The sequence below is a fragment of the Amborella trichopoda genome, chromosome 8 (genome assembly GCF_054954075.1).
Source record: "Amborella trichopoda isolate Santa Cruz 75 chromosome 8, AtrichopodaSantaCruz75HAP2 v2.0, whole genome shotgun sequence".
Taxonomy (NCBI): Eukaryota; Viridiplantae; Streptophyta; class Magnoliopsida; order Amborellales; family Amborellaceae; genus Amborella; species Amborella trichopoda.
In genome coordinates, this window is record NC_142343.1 from 25,036,587 (window position 1) to 25,051,048 (window position 14,462).

General features: G+C 38.3%; 1 protein-coding gene across 4 annotated transcripts in view; it reads right to left on the reverse strand.

Moving 5' to 3' along the window:
• LOC18427375 (Duplicated homeodomain-like superfamily protein) overlaps nt 1–14,462 on the reverse strand; it is a 75,346-nt gene that overhangs the window by 14,056 nt on the left and 46,828 nt on the right. For 2 of the 4 annotated variants that reach the window (XM_020663065.2, XM_006836427.4), the window contains exons 1-3: nt 8,729–9,460; nt 7,210–8,178; nt 5,492–6,631 (exon numbers count right to left, since the gene is read on the reverse strand). In XM_020663065.2, coding sequence (XP_020518724.1) covers nt 5,492–6,631; nt 7,210–8,178; nt 8,729–8,843 — 2,224 coding nt within the window. In that variant the 5' untranslated portion in view covers nt 8,844–9,460. Of the gene's footprint in view, nt 1–5,491; nt 6,632–7,209; nt 8,179–8,728; nt 9,461–14,462 lie in introns of those variants that run through there. The other 2 variants (XM_088874417.1, XM_088874416.1) reach the window with 1 other exon arrangement.

Sequence of the window (14,462 nt, forward strand, 5' to 3'; positions counted from 1 at the left end):
TAGATTATGGGGGTATGTGGGTTATTTTCAACCCCTCACAAAAATTTAAAAAATACTTTCATAAGCCCTAAATCTCATAGCTATACTTATTTCTGAGAATCAAAAGTATTTTTTGTGGCTTGAAAAAACATCCTAAACTTTTTTTTCTCATATGAATTATTTTTAGGGTACCATTGGAGGTTGGAGAATAGGAGTCCATATTATTATCGAACATGGAGAGTTGGAGATTATTACTAATACATAGACTAGACTTTTAACGTTTTAAAAAAAAATTGTGATTTGAATTTTGAAATTTTGAACAGGTTTATTCCTAACATGCGATATGTTTTTTTTTTGGAGGGGTAATTCAGTGGGGAACAATGTTTCAAAAAGCGCTAGGTGGCACCTAGGCGGTCGGGGGGGTCCAAGCCGCTCAGTGCCTAGGCGGGCGCCCAGGGGGGCTCCAGAACCTGAGTGTCCCAATAAAAAAAAAAAAAATTTTGGGATTCTCTTTCTAAAATAGCCTCTAATGGGTTTGAGGTTCATTTGAAACCCAAAACCCACAATTTTGTACCTTTAATATTAAAAAAAATAACCCAAAAATGGCCTCAACGAACGGCATTTCGGCCCCTGAGCGGGGCACAAGCCCTAGGTGGCCACCTGTTCAGGCGGGTTCCCGGGCGCCTAGGCGGGCGCCCGAGGATACCTGCCTAATTTGGCCGCCAAGGCCTGGGCGATGCGCCTAGGCGCTGGGCGGTCCGCTTTTTGAAACACTGGTGAGGAAGACAGGCCCCTACCCATTTTTTCAATAGATTAGGGAGTTACATTTTGAAGGTGTTAATTGGGGGTGTCAGCGGTAGGAATGGATACCACGATGTGGTAACTGGATGCGGGGATGCTACCACCACATCCCCAGCCCCTTTCCTAACATGCGATATGTTTGTCTTGAAAAAGCATGTTACAATACATACAAATGTAATAAATTATGGAATTGACACAAATATATGTATATATGTGCGTTTAGACAGCACATCTATCTATCTATCTATCTACCTACCTACCTACCTACCTACCTACCTACCTACCTACCTACCTATATATATATATATATATATATAAAGAATTTGTAATACAAGACGGCTGAGGTTCTGGGCACCCACCTAGGCGCTGGCCCGCCACCTAGAGTTTTTGGAAACCTTGCCACGACTTGAATTATAAATTGTAATATTCTAATATTCTTCAATAAACTAGAATGGACATTAGAGTAATTATGTCATTTTTTCCAATAAGATAAGAGCTGTTAACAAGATAAAACTTGAGATGCTGGCAGGAGCAAGATTGATAATTCACCTGAATGGGTTGGAGAAGAGGATGGAGGTTCTATTTTCAAGATTCAGGTAATGGCTTCACAGCATTAACCATTAAAACCCCACCTCCTAGGTTCAAATCTCACACTAATCAACCCAAGAAAGAAGCTGGAATTTTTCTGCTCTCTTTTTTTTCTTTTTTTAAAGGGAAGGTAAACAGTAGAGAAAAAACCAACTCCCAAGGATCCTAGAGGCCTTTTCAGCTGAGTTTCAACCCAAGCCAGGACAGCCCCAGAGATTTCATGTGGAGAAATCTTCTTAAACCAAGAGCAAGAGAAACTGAACCCAATGTTGTAAAGTGTCTTACTGATGCACAAGCCCATGATAAGCTAGTGACGACCTCAGAGGTGATGACCTTGGGTCATTACTTTAACAACAAGCTACATGATGATGGCCAAAGACGTCACTACAGTGAACTGAAGATTAATTTTGTTAATTTTTTATTAAACATTAGTTTCGTGAGTTAGATCACAAATGTTATGACATCTCCTATAAGACATGATGATGGAGCCCTTCAAGGCAAAGAAAATCAATTGTAATAAGAAACTCTAAATTGACAATAACACACTTGTAATATGGAACTAGATGCCTATGGCATAGCTCGGACTTTAATATATTTGCCAGCAGAATAATAAGGAGCATCATGCCCCCATTCATTTTTCTTTCTTTCTTTCTTTCTTCTCATTCCCTCGTTTGTCATACTCAATTTTCAAAATACCAACAGTTGTACTAGTACCAAATATTAATTTCAAACTGTCTAGTACTTTCCCAATATTTTATCAATCAATAATCTTTTATTACCATAAACCAGTGTTTAAAATATCAACTCGGTCCCCAAATAGGACAAAGCCAGAGATAAGCCAACTTGACAACTCAGAAAAACTCAGTGAGTTTATCAAAGATCCTTATTTTGGACAAATAGATCTGAAGAAAAAATTAAATAATCAACAGATTAAAGAAGTGAATTAAAACCATTACATGTACTTCCGTTACAATGTAATTTGAAACAACAAAAGGTTACATATAATAAAGTCAATGGAAATTTATTCAAATACCCATGAGAGATTAACTATTTGATCTTATCCATATCTTTCGATTCACCTTCAACATGCCCATCAAAAGACACATGATCACATGTTGGAATAGTTGCAAAAGGGTTAAATGTCATATAATTAATCTCTTGTGTTTTGCTAAATTTCCCTAAAATATATACCTAAGCACTAACCTAGTGGCTCAACCTTGCTCTTTATCTCTGTGTTTTATTGTGAGAGTAATGACTTTGACGCAGAGCAAGGGTGGGAGAGCGAGAAATCCTCCTCGAATAGGGGTTTGAGACCAGTGTCGTGCACTTTTTAGTACCTCTTTCTACCTTAGAAGAAAGATCATGACAAATAATTAGAGAGATGCAACCCAAATTTACCAGTCAATGAGAGCAACCAAACCTTAAACTTTATAAATGAACACAAAAAATGGAGAGAACCAAAGAAAATGGAGAGTTGGAAAGATTTTAATAAGAATGGATGTAGCGAACAAAAGAAACTCACCCCAAAATTCTAAGGGACGCCTAGCCATAAATATCATGAGAGAGAGAGAGAGAGACCCAAAAACTAGAGAGAAGGGATGAGATAAAAATTAGGGAAATTTTACAAAATGCACCTAAGAGATAAACTATTTAAATTATGTAGATGAGGGAGGGAAGACTCCTACAAATAAAAGCACCCACAAGTATCAAACTCAAGACCTCTTATAGGCCAATGCCACCAAAACGACCAAATCCAATTTTCAGCCAGATTTTCATCAAAGAATATTGGATAAATTAAAAGCTTGCCCCAGATGCTTGTTTTGCATTATAAAACAAGCTTAGTGACTGAGTTGAGTTGACTTGGTGGAATCTGATTTTAAGCTTAATGAGACAATTAACTATATCAAATTGGCGACAACCTACTGAGTCAGATCAATACAAACCTAGGACCATTTAATTAGTCAATATGCATTTCACATGGGGGAATATAGGCAATTAACCATGCAAAAATCAAAAACTAAATAATGTATACTCAATAAATATTTTTCCATATATGATTGGGTGATGATAAATAATTTACATTCTCCCAGAAAAACAATTTGCTAAGAAATAGCAGTTATTAGAATAATACAGTACTACAAACAAAGATTAATTATTGAAAAGTTTTTATTTATACCATCAGGTAATAATAAATGGTCAACATTCTCTCAAAAAAAAAAAACACAAATTGCTAAGGAATTTTAGTATTAAAATAAATACTGAAAGCAAGATTAATTTAACACTTACTATTTTTTTGGTTGAATTTCAAAACCAGAAAACTGTTACAGAACCATCAACTACGACAATGATCTCTTAATACAAAACCCTTAATGCTATAATCTCATAATACAAGTCTTAATGCTATCGACTCTTAATTAAGAACGCTTATAATCTTGATAGTACTTAGACAAACTTATAAGAATCCTTATGTTCAAACTTCAATAACCAAGGATGTGAATACAAATAGTACGACCACACACAACAGAATCTCATAAAAAGTATGGAGAAGTTGGTCATCTAATTCATCCTCCTCCAATATCGAGAGGCATGGCCTTATCCGCTTTTGTTTCATTAGTAAAAGTGATCCACACCATCGCCATAAAGACCAGAACAGCATGTCAAACCCCAGCTGAGAACTCCAGTCAAAAAAGACCCAGCTGGTGGGCTTAACGATAGGACCATTCCTGAAACTCTAATTTAAAACTAAGTAACAATAAATACAAATTTCAGGGGATAAAGAAAACAAGATGTAAAGCCTGACTGATCTAACACCAGTTCTAGCTGGCACCCTTTTTTTTAAGTTGGTTTGTTGTAATATGGCTCAGACCCTCTTTAGGTACTACTTTCGGCAGTCTTGTCCATCAAAATATCTAGATCAGGTCTGTATAATGTTATTCCACCCTAGCACCCACTACAAGTAGCAAGTGGTTTGATCCATCAACTCCAAGCTTTTGCATTAAACCTACTCTCTCCAATGAAATAAAAAGGAAGATGCCTCCTTTGGTTGAAAATCTAGTTTCCAGGTTGTTATACAAGCCAAGAAAGCAACCAATGGCCCAATCTTATAAAGAAAATAGTAGAAGAACATTTGTTATGTGAACTGCCTTTAGAAATTTCCCAAAAATAGAAACCAAGGAACCACAATAGTAATGAAACAGAAGATAAAGAAGCCAACTTTAGAAATTTCCCCAAAAAAATAAAAGAAGAAAATGAAAAAAATAAGAAGTATGAACTGCAATGCTAATGCAATATTGTGCAACCAAGTCACCAAAAAAAGTGAGAGCAAAGTCATTGAACAGCTTGAGACCAACTCAAAGTGGAAAGTAAGTCATATACAATTATTAACCTATGTCAACAAAAAGTACAGAAGTTCTTTTTTCCTTTCTGTTTTGAGGTTTATAACACTAGCATTACTATTTGTCAAACTAGAAATTTATTTTCTCTCGGCTTATTTTTCTTCGTTACTTCTGAAGTTTAAAATTGATAAGAATAGAAAAGCAAAAAAAAAAAATTGAAAGAAAACCACCACCAAAAAAGTTAGCCCAAAAGGTTTAAGCATGTAACCATTAAAATTCCTCTCAATCAGAACCTGCAAAGAAAAACTTAACAAACAATAAGGAATACATCTGAGCAAATAAAAAACAGTAAAACAAACAATTTAGCATTGCAACAACCTATTTGTAACTTTAGATCAAAAACAATGTCACCATCATGTAATTGGTGATTGCCAATGTAATTCAAGAAAGAAATTTCAAAAATAAAAATAAAATATAAGTCACGAATGCAAACGGAAGAAATGTTAAGTTCAATAAAGTTGGGATGAAGCCACAGAATCACACAAGATGTTCCAATTGGAGAATTACCCACAATAGTTGCTCTAAACTATATAACAAAAACATTACGCAAGTCATTCTGAACTGATAATTAACATAAACAACCCCAACACACAACCGGGGTGCCACACTAGCTTGGGATCAGACATGAGAGCAGCAAGACAATGCAATTTAAATGAAATAATGGAATATCTCATGGTCAAAAGACAAAATAAAAAGTAACTATCAGGGAAGTCAAAACAAAAACTAACCAGGTGATGTAAATCGTGATCGAATTGATGACCGGTGCTTTTGAAGCCCACTTTGTGACGAACGGCAACTCAATTCAAAGCGTTTTTGTGGTTTTGCCCGATGCTTTCTAACAGACAGCAGTCGCATATCCTCTTTCCACAGATGGCGTAGAGACCGAAATTTGAGTGTCAGAATCCGTTCCTTAAAACTCAAAAACCTCTTTCGCCTGGCCAGCCTTTCCTCTATTTGCTTCAAATCCCTTCTACTTGACATGCTACTGTCAATCTCCAAGGACTTTCTGACTAAAGGAATATCACATGGTAAGGGACCACTAGGCAGTGCTTTGGCTAAGTCTTCCGTAGCTTTTCTTGCTAAATCTTTGTTAGAAGAGAATATCAAAGCATTAAAAATATTGTCATCTCCACAATGCAACTTGACATCACAACTAGTGTTCACAACGTGTCCAACCATATCTACAGCAGATGACTCAGAAGCAATCCCCTTTGGACTTGGTAACCCCACAGGCTCCTCTAAATCAACAACACAACCTTCAGGTTGCAATTCTGATGCATCAGATCCCAACAATTCTCTGTCAGTACAGGGAAGTCCACAATTTTTTGATATGGAAAAATCCAACTCATCATCAGCGACAGTCTCGCTTGGAAGGTGGACCTCTTCGTCCTCATGCCTGGTCACCTCAACTACACCTGGAACCTCAGCAGAAACATTCAAATTAGGCATAGAGTCAGACATCATCTCCAATGCAGCATTATATTCTTCTTTCCTTGATTCTGGAACACAATCAAAAGCAATAGAACACAGTTGCCCAGAATCAATCTCTGTATTCAATGACCTTAATTCATTTTCACACACATCGATCTCGCTCTCCGTCTTCTCCAATGCCTTCAGAATGTCATTTTTCAACAGAAGCATCCTATTTATGGCAGTAGTCCTGGTGAAGTGAGAATCACCAAAGCACAATTCCTCAGTTTGCAGCAAGTCAAGTGCAAGAGAGTTCACATCAGAGATTGGATTAAGCTCCAAATGCTCTAGTTTCGCAGGGGATCCATCAACAACGCCTAGATATTCATGAGCCGGCGATTCATTAAAATGGCCGGTCTCAGTACCAGAGAATTTCACAAAGGATTTGTCCTCCAAACCTGCTTCCAAACATTTAAAATGAACATTCACAACAGCTTAAAAAACTGAATGCAAGAGCAGCATCTAATTATCAATTCTAGTACAACAACTAGCAACTGTAGCTTTATACCCGAGGAAAAATTAGACTCAAAGCACTAAAGTAAATCCTCCAAATTATAGGAGGAATAATTTGCCAAGCTACCAAAACAGTGACACAGAAAGAAATATTGCAAAATAGAATCACTTTAAAGAGCGACAGCAAGAGTTTAGTGCAGCCAAAACACAAAAAGACTTTGTACTAATGTGCGTGGCACCTGACTACAGATATCAGTGTGCAAAAAGGTCCCATATAAGGAGACATAGACCACGAGAGAAGAAGTCCTAAAACAGCAAACATAAGCAGTGTCCCCAATAAAGCGAGGACCATGATAAACCCCATTTCAGTAATTATGGCAATTCGATCAGGTTAGATTGCCCAAAAAGAAGGATGTGCGAAACAGAGACCCACAATCAGAAAGAAAGATTGCAGGAATGGCAAACTAAGAAAGCAAAGAGTAATACTTTGAAAGAGATCTAGCCAGTGAACCAACCGACCAACCTGGGGAGGAACTGTAGGCAACAGAAGATGATGGAGTTGCAGGAGAAGCACACCCGGATCTATCCACCAGTCTAGGACTGCTATCTTGCAAGTTCAACACAGATGTGTTAACAACAACCATCCCTTGTTTATTTGTTGAGTCATTCTTGTTGCCAATACTATCATCTGGACCCTCAACCTTCTCTTTCTCATACTTTGCCAGGCCCTCACCCCAACCAAGCCGTGGTTTCTTCTTGCTAGGGCAAGTCTCTTCCAATGGTGCAGAGGACGAAGAAGCCGTGCCAACAATCCCCGAAGGCGACTGAAGAGGTGGAGAGGATTTCCCTCGAGAGAGATTCTCAACCCCCATGTCCGTCTCTAATTTTATACACTTGGAACTATTTGAATGGTGGCTAAGTATAGATGGGCTCCGAGAAGTTAAGCTTCCTGAACGCGTCCATTTCAGAGGTTTCCAACCGATCGAGCTCAGTGAATGGTCATGCTCCTGTGAGTGACTGTCACTACCAAAGCTCCCGAGCCGCTCAAGGTGGGGCTCTAAGGCCGCCTTCTCTGAATATCTCCTGGTGTTATTGTTATCCAATGTCTTGTGGCCAATCAATAAACCAATGCTCCCCTTGCTGGCATTCTCCTGATCTTTAGAGTTAGACTGATTGTGGGTCTTCTCCAACGAGCTCCCAATTTCAGATGATGGTTGGTGAGTTAGCATGTCAGCAACAGGCCTCAGATCAGGCCTAATCTCCGGGAACCCTTCCCACTTGAAATCCCTATGTTGTTGCATAGACCTATCGTCATTCGTCTTGCTATTAGTATTATTGCTATTACTCCTGTGTTTTGCCTCTGCTGCCCTAGAAATGCAAAGCCTCTCATCCTCTGGATGAGGCATGAAATCAGTGGCCGTTCTTGATGAGCAACCATGATGAGATTCTTGGGGGGAGAACTGATTGCGGTGGACACCTTGCTTGTTTTGACCTTCACAAACCAGTGAGAATGGATTCATATCATCATGTCAGCACACAAAGTCGAGAGCCCAACTACTGGGGATGCAAATCACTAGTGTAGAGAGATTGGAATATAAATTCAGGTATGAAAGAAGCTAAAGGCAAATATTTAGCCTAATTAGGAATACATGCATACATGCATAGAAACCCCAAGGAAATTAATGAGACAAAACACCACAACAAAAATAGAACAAAATGGGTCGATGTATGGAAGATACACGATCAACCTAAAACCATAATCATAATCAGATGATTCAGATCAGATGTGATTTGCCTTTTTTTTTTTTTTTTTTCTAGAAACCAGAATGCAAAGAGGGTTCCAGCTCAAGAGACGTTTCAACAAAAATCACAAGCCAAATATCAAAAGCAATCATTGAAAGAAATAAGAAAATAAAAACAACAGGAAGTAACAAGATTGATCTCAGAACATCCAAGCCCTAAAACTTAACTGAAAAGAAGAAACAATGGAATCAAAAGAAGGAAACAAAAAAAAACAAGGAATAGGAAGGCACTGTTAATACCAGGAGGGCGGAGGGCCTGGGCAAATATACGACTATTAAAGGAGGTGGTGGTGGCATCGGTCCTCTTCTCCCTCAAGTATTCCTTCCGATCCCAAGGAGAAGGTTCTGGAGGCATGTGCAGCAAAGGGCATCTGCACCAATGCCCACTACCACAGACACACGTTGGAACGAAATCAACAGCTCCTAGGGTTTGTAATTATGCCGAAGGAGAAGGGAGCAAAAGCTAGGGCATCAAAGAGCAGGGCGACCTTCCAAAGGGCTTTCGTCTTCTCCGTATAGAATAGATTGAATGAATGAAAGAGAGAAAGAGAGAGAGAGAGAGAGAGAGAGAGAAAAATATGCAGGCCTAGAGTTGAACTGAAAACCGAGAGGGCCTGCAATTTTCCATGACCTTCTCTGGCCTCTCAGAATGATAGAGAGAGAGAGAGGGATGGATATATGCCCTACAGTTAGAATCGAAACCCTGCAATTTTCCTTGACCTTCAAAACTGTCCACTGCGGCGTAGCACAAAACGAGAATCGAAAATGTAGGAGAGCGAGAGAGACCAATGGTGGAAGCAAGACTCGATAATAGACAGAGAGAGAGAGGAGGTGGAGTTGGGAATATGAATGGGGATTTCAATGGAGGGTGGATACATGTGCGTGCGTGCATAGGGTTTCGGTTCCTGAAGGCGCAGCGTAAACCGGATTTCAATGGCTTCCGGAGTCCGCTTATTTTATTTATTTATATATTTTCAGCTTCACGTAACGCCTTTGTAATCAATATATTATGTACAAATTGACGAAAACGCCGTTTTTTTTTTTCTAGGCTTTGACGACACTTTTGAGTAATGATTGTAGTTTTTCGGATATATAAACTTATACTAATGTACGGTACTTAAGCAGCAAACTTGCAAGTGTGAAGTTTTAATTTAGGGTGTGGTTTGCATGAGGTTGCAAAATTAAACAATCCAATTAAATCCTATCTCTAATTTTTTTTGTTATAAATGAAATTTTGAGTTCAAAAATTCTTAAGATAGTTTAAAAATCTATTTTTATCTCAAATTATATAATTTTAAACTCTAAAAATGGTTCAAATCAAGTAGATATTTAAACACATAAAAATCTTGAAAATTGACGGTCTTGATAATGTGTTGCAAGATACACTATTTTGCGAATTGAAATTTTTTTTCTTTTTATATTCGTACATCTCGATATCTAGAAGATCAATTAGACGGTTTTTCAATATCCAAACAACCTTTTATGATGGACTTTTGAGATGCATCTTTAATTCTACATTTTAAAATAGGAAGAGAAGGTTGTGGTTGATTTAATTAAGCAAAGTTGGAACAATAATGTGATTATCGGGGGCAATGGATATAGGGTACATAAGAAATTGGTGATTTTGAAGCATAAGGTGATTAAGTGGAAAAAAGATATTAAATACCATATTAAGCAAAAGATAGAGGAGACTATGCTGAATTTTGGTTTGATTGAGCAGTCTATTCAAAATGAGGGGTCTTTACACTCATCAGCTAAAAGAGGAGAAATTTAGTTTTGTTAAATTCTTTACAGGAGCATCTTAGGGCAGAAGAAATTAATTGGAGACGGAGATTAAGGGTGAAGTGGTTAAAAGAGGGAGACTTAAATACTAAATTTTTTCATGCTATCGCAAACTAAAGAAGAATACATAATGATATCTCAAGGGTCCAGTTTGGTGGAATTTATAATGATAATAAGGTGGCTTGGGAAGAAAGCTTTATTCAGCATTTTAAAAGCTTGTTCACAAGGGAGCTTAATTTTACACTGAATTTGTTGAGTTTAACCTTGAAAAGGTTCTCATAGGAGGAGGTATAATCCCTAGAGTTTTGGGCTACAAAAGAAGAAGTGAAGCAGGTCGTTTTCTCTTTGCCTGGGGATAAATCCTCTAGCCTGGATGGTTATCCTTTGTGATTTTTTAAAATTTTTTGGAACCTTATCAAAATGGAAATAATAATGATAGTGAATGAGTTTTTGGATAAGGGTTCCCTTAGCAATGTGATAAATTCCACAGATATAGCACTTATCCCGAAAAAACACTATGTCTCAAGTATCTCTGATATCCGACCTATTAGTCTCCTGACTAGTCTGTATAAGATAATTGCAAAAGTCCTGGTAGAGATATTGAAGGGGATTCTCAACAGTGTTGTTATAAGTTCACAAACAACATTTATAAAAGGACATATCATACCTTATGGAGTGTTGATAGCACAGGAGTGTATCCATTCGAGGGCTTTGAGTGGTAAGTCAAGAGCCATGATTAAGCTAGATCTGGAAAAAGCTTAAAATCGGGTGGATTGGGATGTTTTATTGGGAGTCATGAGTTGTATGGGGTTTGGGAAGAAATGGTGCGGGTGGATAAGGGGTTGTTTTAGTAGCACACATTTTTCGATTCTGGTGGAGGGAAGTCCCAAAGCATTTTTTAAAGCAACCCAAGGGTTGTGACAAGGTGACCCTCTTTTCACCTTTTGTCTTTACAATCATAAATGAAGCCTTTAGTAGATGTATTCAAATTATGGTGTCACGGGGTAGATTTAATGCCTTTATGGTGATACCGAATGGACAAGAAGCCTCTCACTTGCAGTATGTTGATGATACACTTTTGTTTTGTGTTATTAATGTGGATCAGATTGTCAACATCCGCAGGATATTACTTTGTTGCGAAGCTAGGCTCGGCTTAAAGGTGAACTTTGAGAAAACTTCATTTATTGGAGTAGGGTGTGAAGGGAGTATTATTCCATCCCTTGCATTCCATTTAGGGTGCAAAGTGGAGAAGTTTCCTATTACCCACTTGGGTTTTCCCATTTCGGATGGGAGGCTGCCAAAGTCGATATGAGACTCAATGATACAAAGGGCTAATATTAAACTAGATATGTGGAAAGCTAGACACTTATCCCAAGGTGGACGTACTACTTGGATAAAATCTTCCCTGTCTAAATTGCCAGTTTATCAAATGTTTTTTCTTATGATGCCCTTGTAGGTATCGACGCAGATTGAAAAACTTATGAGATGTTTCTTATGGGACTCAGGTGACTTTGGGAAGAAATATCACATTGTCAACTGGGATATAGTGTGCACATCGGTAGGGGAGGGGGGACTGGGGATTAGCAGATTGAAATATACAAATTGGTCTCTACTAGCAAAATGGTGGTGGAGATCGAGACCATGGAAAGAGGCTTTATGGATCTCTATTCTTAGAGAAAAGTATGGTGTGGATTGGTCAAACCAATGGATAGGAGAGGGGAAGGTGGGGAGCGAAGGTGGGGAGCAAGATTCCAATCCTTTGTATGGAAAGGGATAGTGCAAAGTAGAAGGTTATGCTACAAACATCGAGATGGGAAGTTGGTAGAGGATCAAAATTCTCATTTTGCCATAATAAGTGGATTGGTGATTGCCCTTTGAAGGTTGCCTACCCATTGGTTTTTTATGCCTCAGTGAGTTCTAGGGATAAGGTGAGTGAACTGTATGATTAGGATAGGAACACTTGGGTGGTAAGGTGTCGTTATAATATAGTCAATGATGCATTTATAGAGCAGTACTCAGTGCTCCTACAATAGTTAGAAGGGGTAAGTTTATTTCATAATGCTGATGACGAGATGGTGTGGGAGGCTGAGAGCGACGGTTGTTTCTCTGTCAGATCGGCTTATAGAATACTGTATCATAATCAAATTAGATGGAACAGAACCTCCCTAAGAAAGATTTGGGCATGGAATATTCCTCATAAGGTGAAGTTGTTCTTGTGGATACTTTTTCAACGTAAGACCTTAACTTTGGATAACTTCATAAGGTGAAGTTGTTCTTGTGGATACTTTTTCAACATGAGACTGGAGATCACTTGTTCCTCCATTGCTCGTTTACATATGAACTATGGTGTTGGCTATTTGGAAGATTTGGAGTGGTAGACTCTTTGCCTCAACATCATACTCAGATTATTGATTTTTTAACATTTCATGGGTTACCAAAATTTGGGGTCTTAATTTTTCAATTTGGGAGTTTGCCTAGAGGGGAATAGGCAAGTTTTTGAAGGAGTGGCTATGGAGATCTCGATGATTAAAAGGAGAATTATGCATACCATATGGAGTTGGTTTCCAATCACAAAGGAGGGGTTTGGGGTGTCCAAAGTTCATGTAGAAATGAACCTGCAAAATCTTATGTTGTAGAAAGTTATCAAAATGAGACCAAAAGGGTGATGGGAAGCTCGGGGAGAGGGTAATTTGAAATTGAAGTTTGACAGTAGTTCATTGGGGAATCCGAGTCTAGCTGAGATGGGAGGTGTAGAGAGAGATTCTAGATGAGTAGTTATCCTATGCTATGCTGGACCATGTGGTGAAAAGATGGTAAATGAAGTAGAAATCCTAGCAGCTCTTCAAGGTTTGACAATTCTAAAGGAGAGGAAACTGCAGTAGCCATGTGTTGGGTGTACTTTTATCACAAACAAGACTAAATACATTTATCGAGTTGCTAATGATTCATACTTTGCCTTCGGAAAGTATGAACACTTAGTCCCAATGAAAGACTAAGAATAAACCACTTGGAGATATGTAGCGAACCTATGGAGGATGGGTAGTGTTATCGTCATTTAAGAGTGCCCCGCTTTTGATTATAATCAGAGTATGGCTTAGTCTATGGATTTTGATATTAGACTAAGGATTACGGCAGTTTAAAGCTGCCTAGAGATGGCTTAACCCATCTCAGTTTGAACGACAGTCTAAAGCTGCTGAGAAATGGCTTAACTCATCTCAATTTCAACAGCAATCTAAAGCTGCCCAGAGATGGCTTAACCCATCTTAGTTTCAACAACAGTCATGAACTGTCTGATGATGGCTTAATTCACAGTCAGTATCATTGTCCGGCACTTAAAGCCTTAAAAGCTTTACGGATTGTACGGCCAATCAGTTTGTGCAAAAGGGGAATTGTTTCTTCAACTTCTCAATTGAAGATGAGGTCGCACTTTGGAGAGACACAGTTTAGAAGAGAGATAAAGAGTTCTTCAGAGGTTGTGCCTCAGTAGGAATCAAGAGTAGAGAAGAGAGTAATATTCAAGACACAAGAAGAGAGATAATCATCTCCTACTATTCACTTGGACCCGTTCCCTTTTGAAGACTAGACTCAAGGATAACAAGTCCCTGCTTACAGGTATATGGGCCAATATGCCCTCGACGTTATCTTTTCTCTTTAACATATTTGTATTTTCTTCTTTAAAAATGGATGTATAGGTTTCAAAATCAAAATCAAAGGTGTTCGATGTATTTTAATTGTTTAAGTCGATGTAAATGTAAGAAAGGATAAATCTCTGGAATTGCTCAGTACCAAGTATAAATAATAAAGCATGTGTTTCTGATATTAAGTGCACGAATGAATTTGGCCTCGAATGTGATGTCCTATGGTTTTCTATATGGAGTCTAATGTTTGTTTAAACATTATGTATTTCTCTTAACGCACCCACATTTCGGAGCGACCAAATCTCTAGCGACTCCATTGGAGAGTAATTTACCTCTCGTTTATGATAGAGTTTAGGAAGTCGAAACTCTCTCTCGATAGGTCTCGATTCACAATCTTTTCTACTCTACTCTTGTGTCTTCTCTATTTACCCTGATGAGCAAATCCATGTGTTAATCACCGATCATCAAAGGTAACCATGACTGCAGTAATGACATCTTTATAGGTGGGAATAATGGAGGTTCCATTGCATGCCTCCCCAATCAGGGGTGAACTT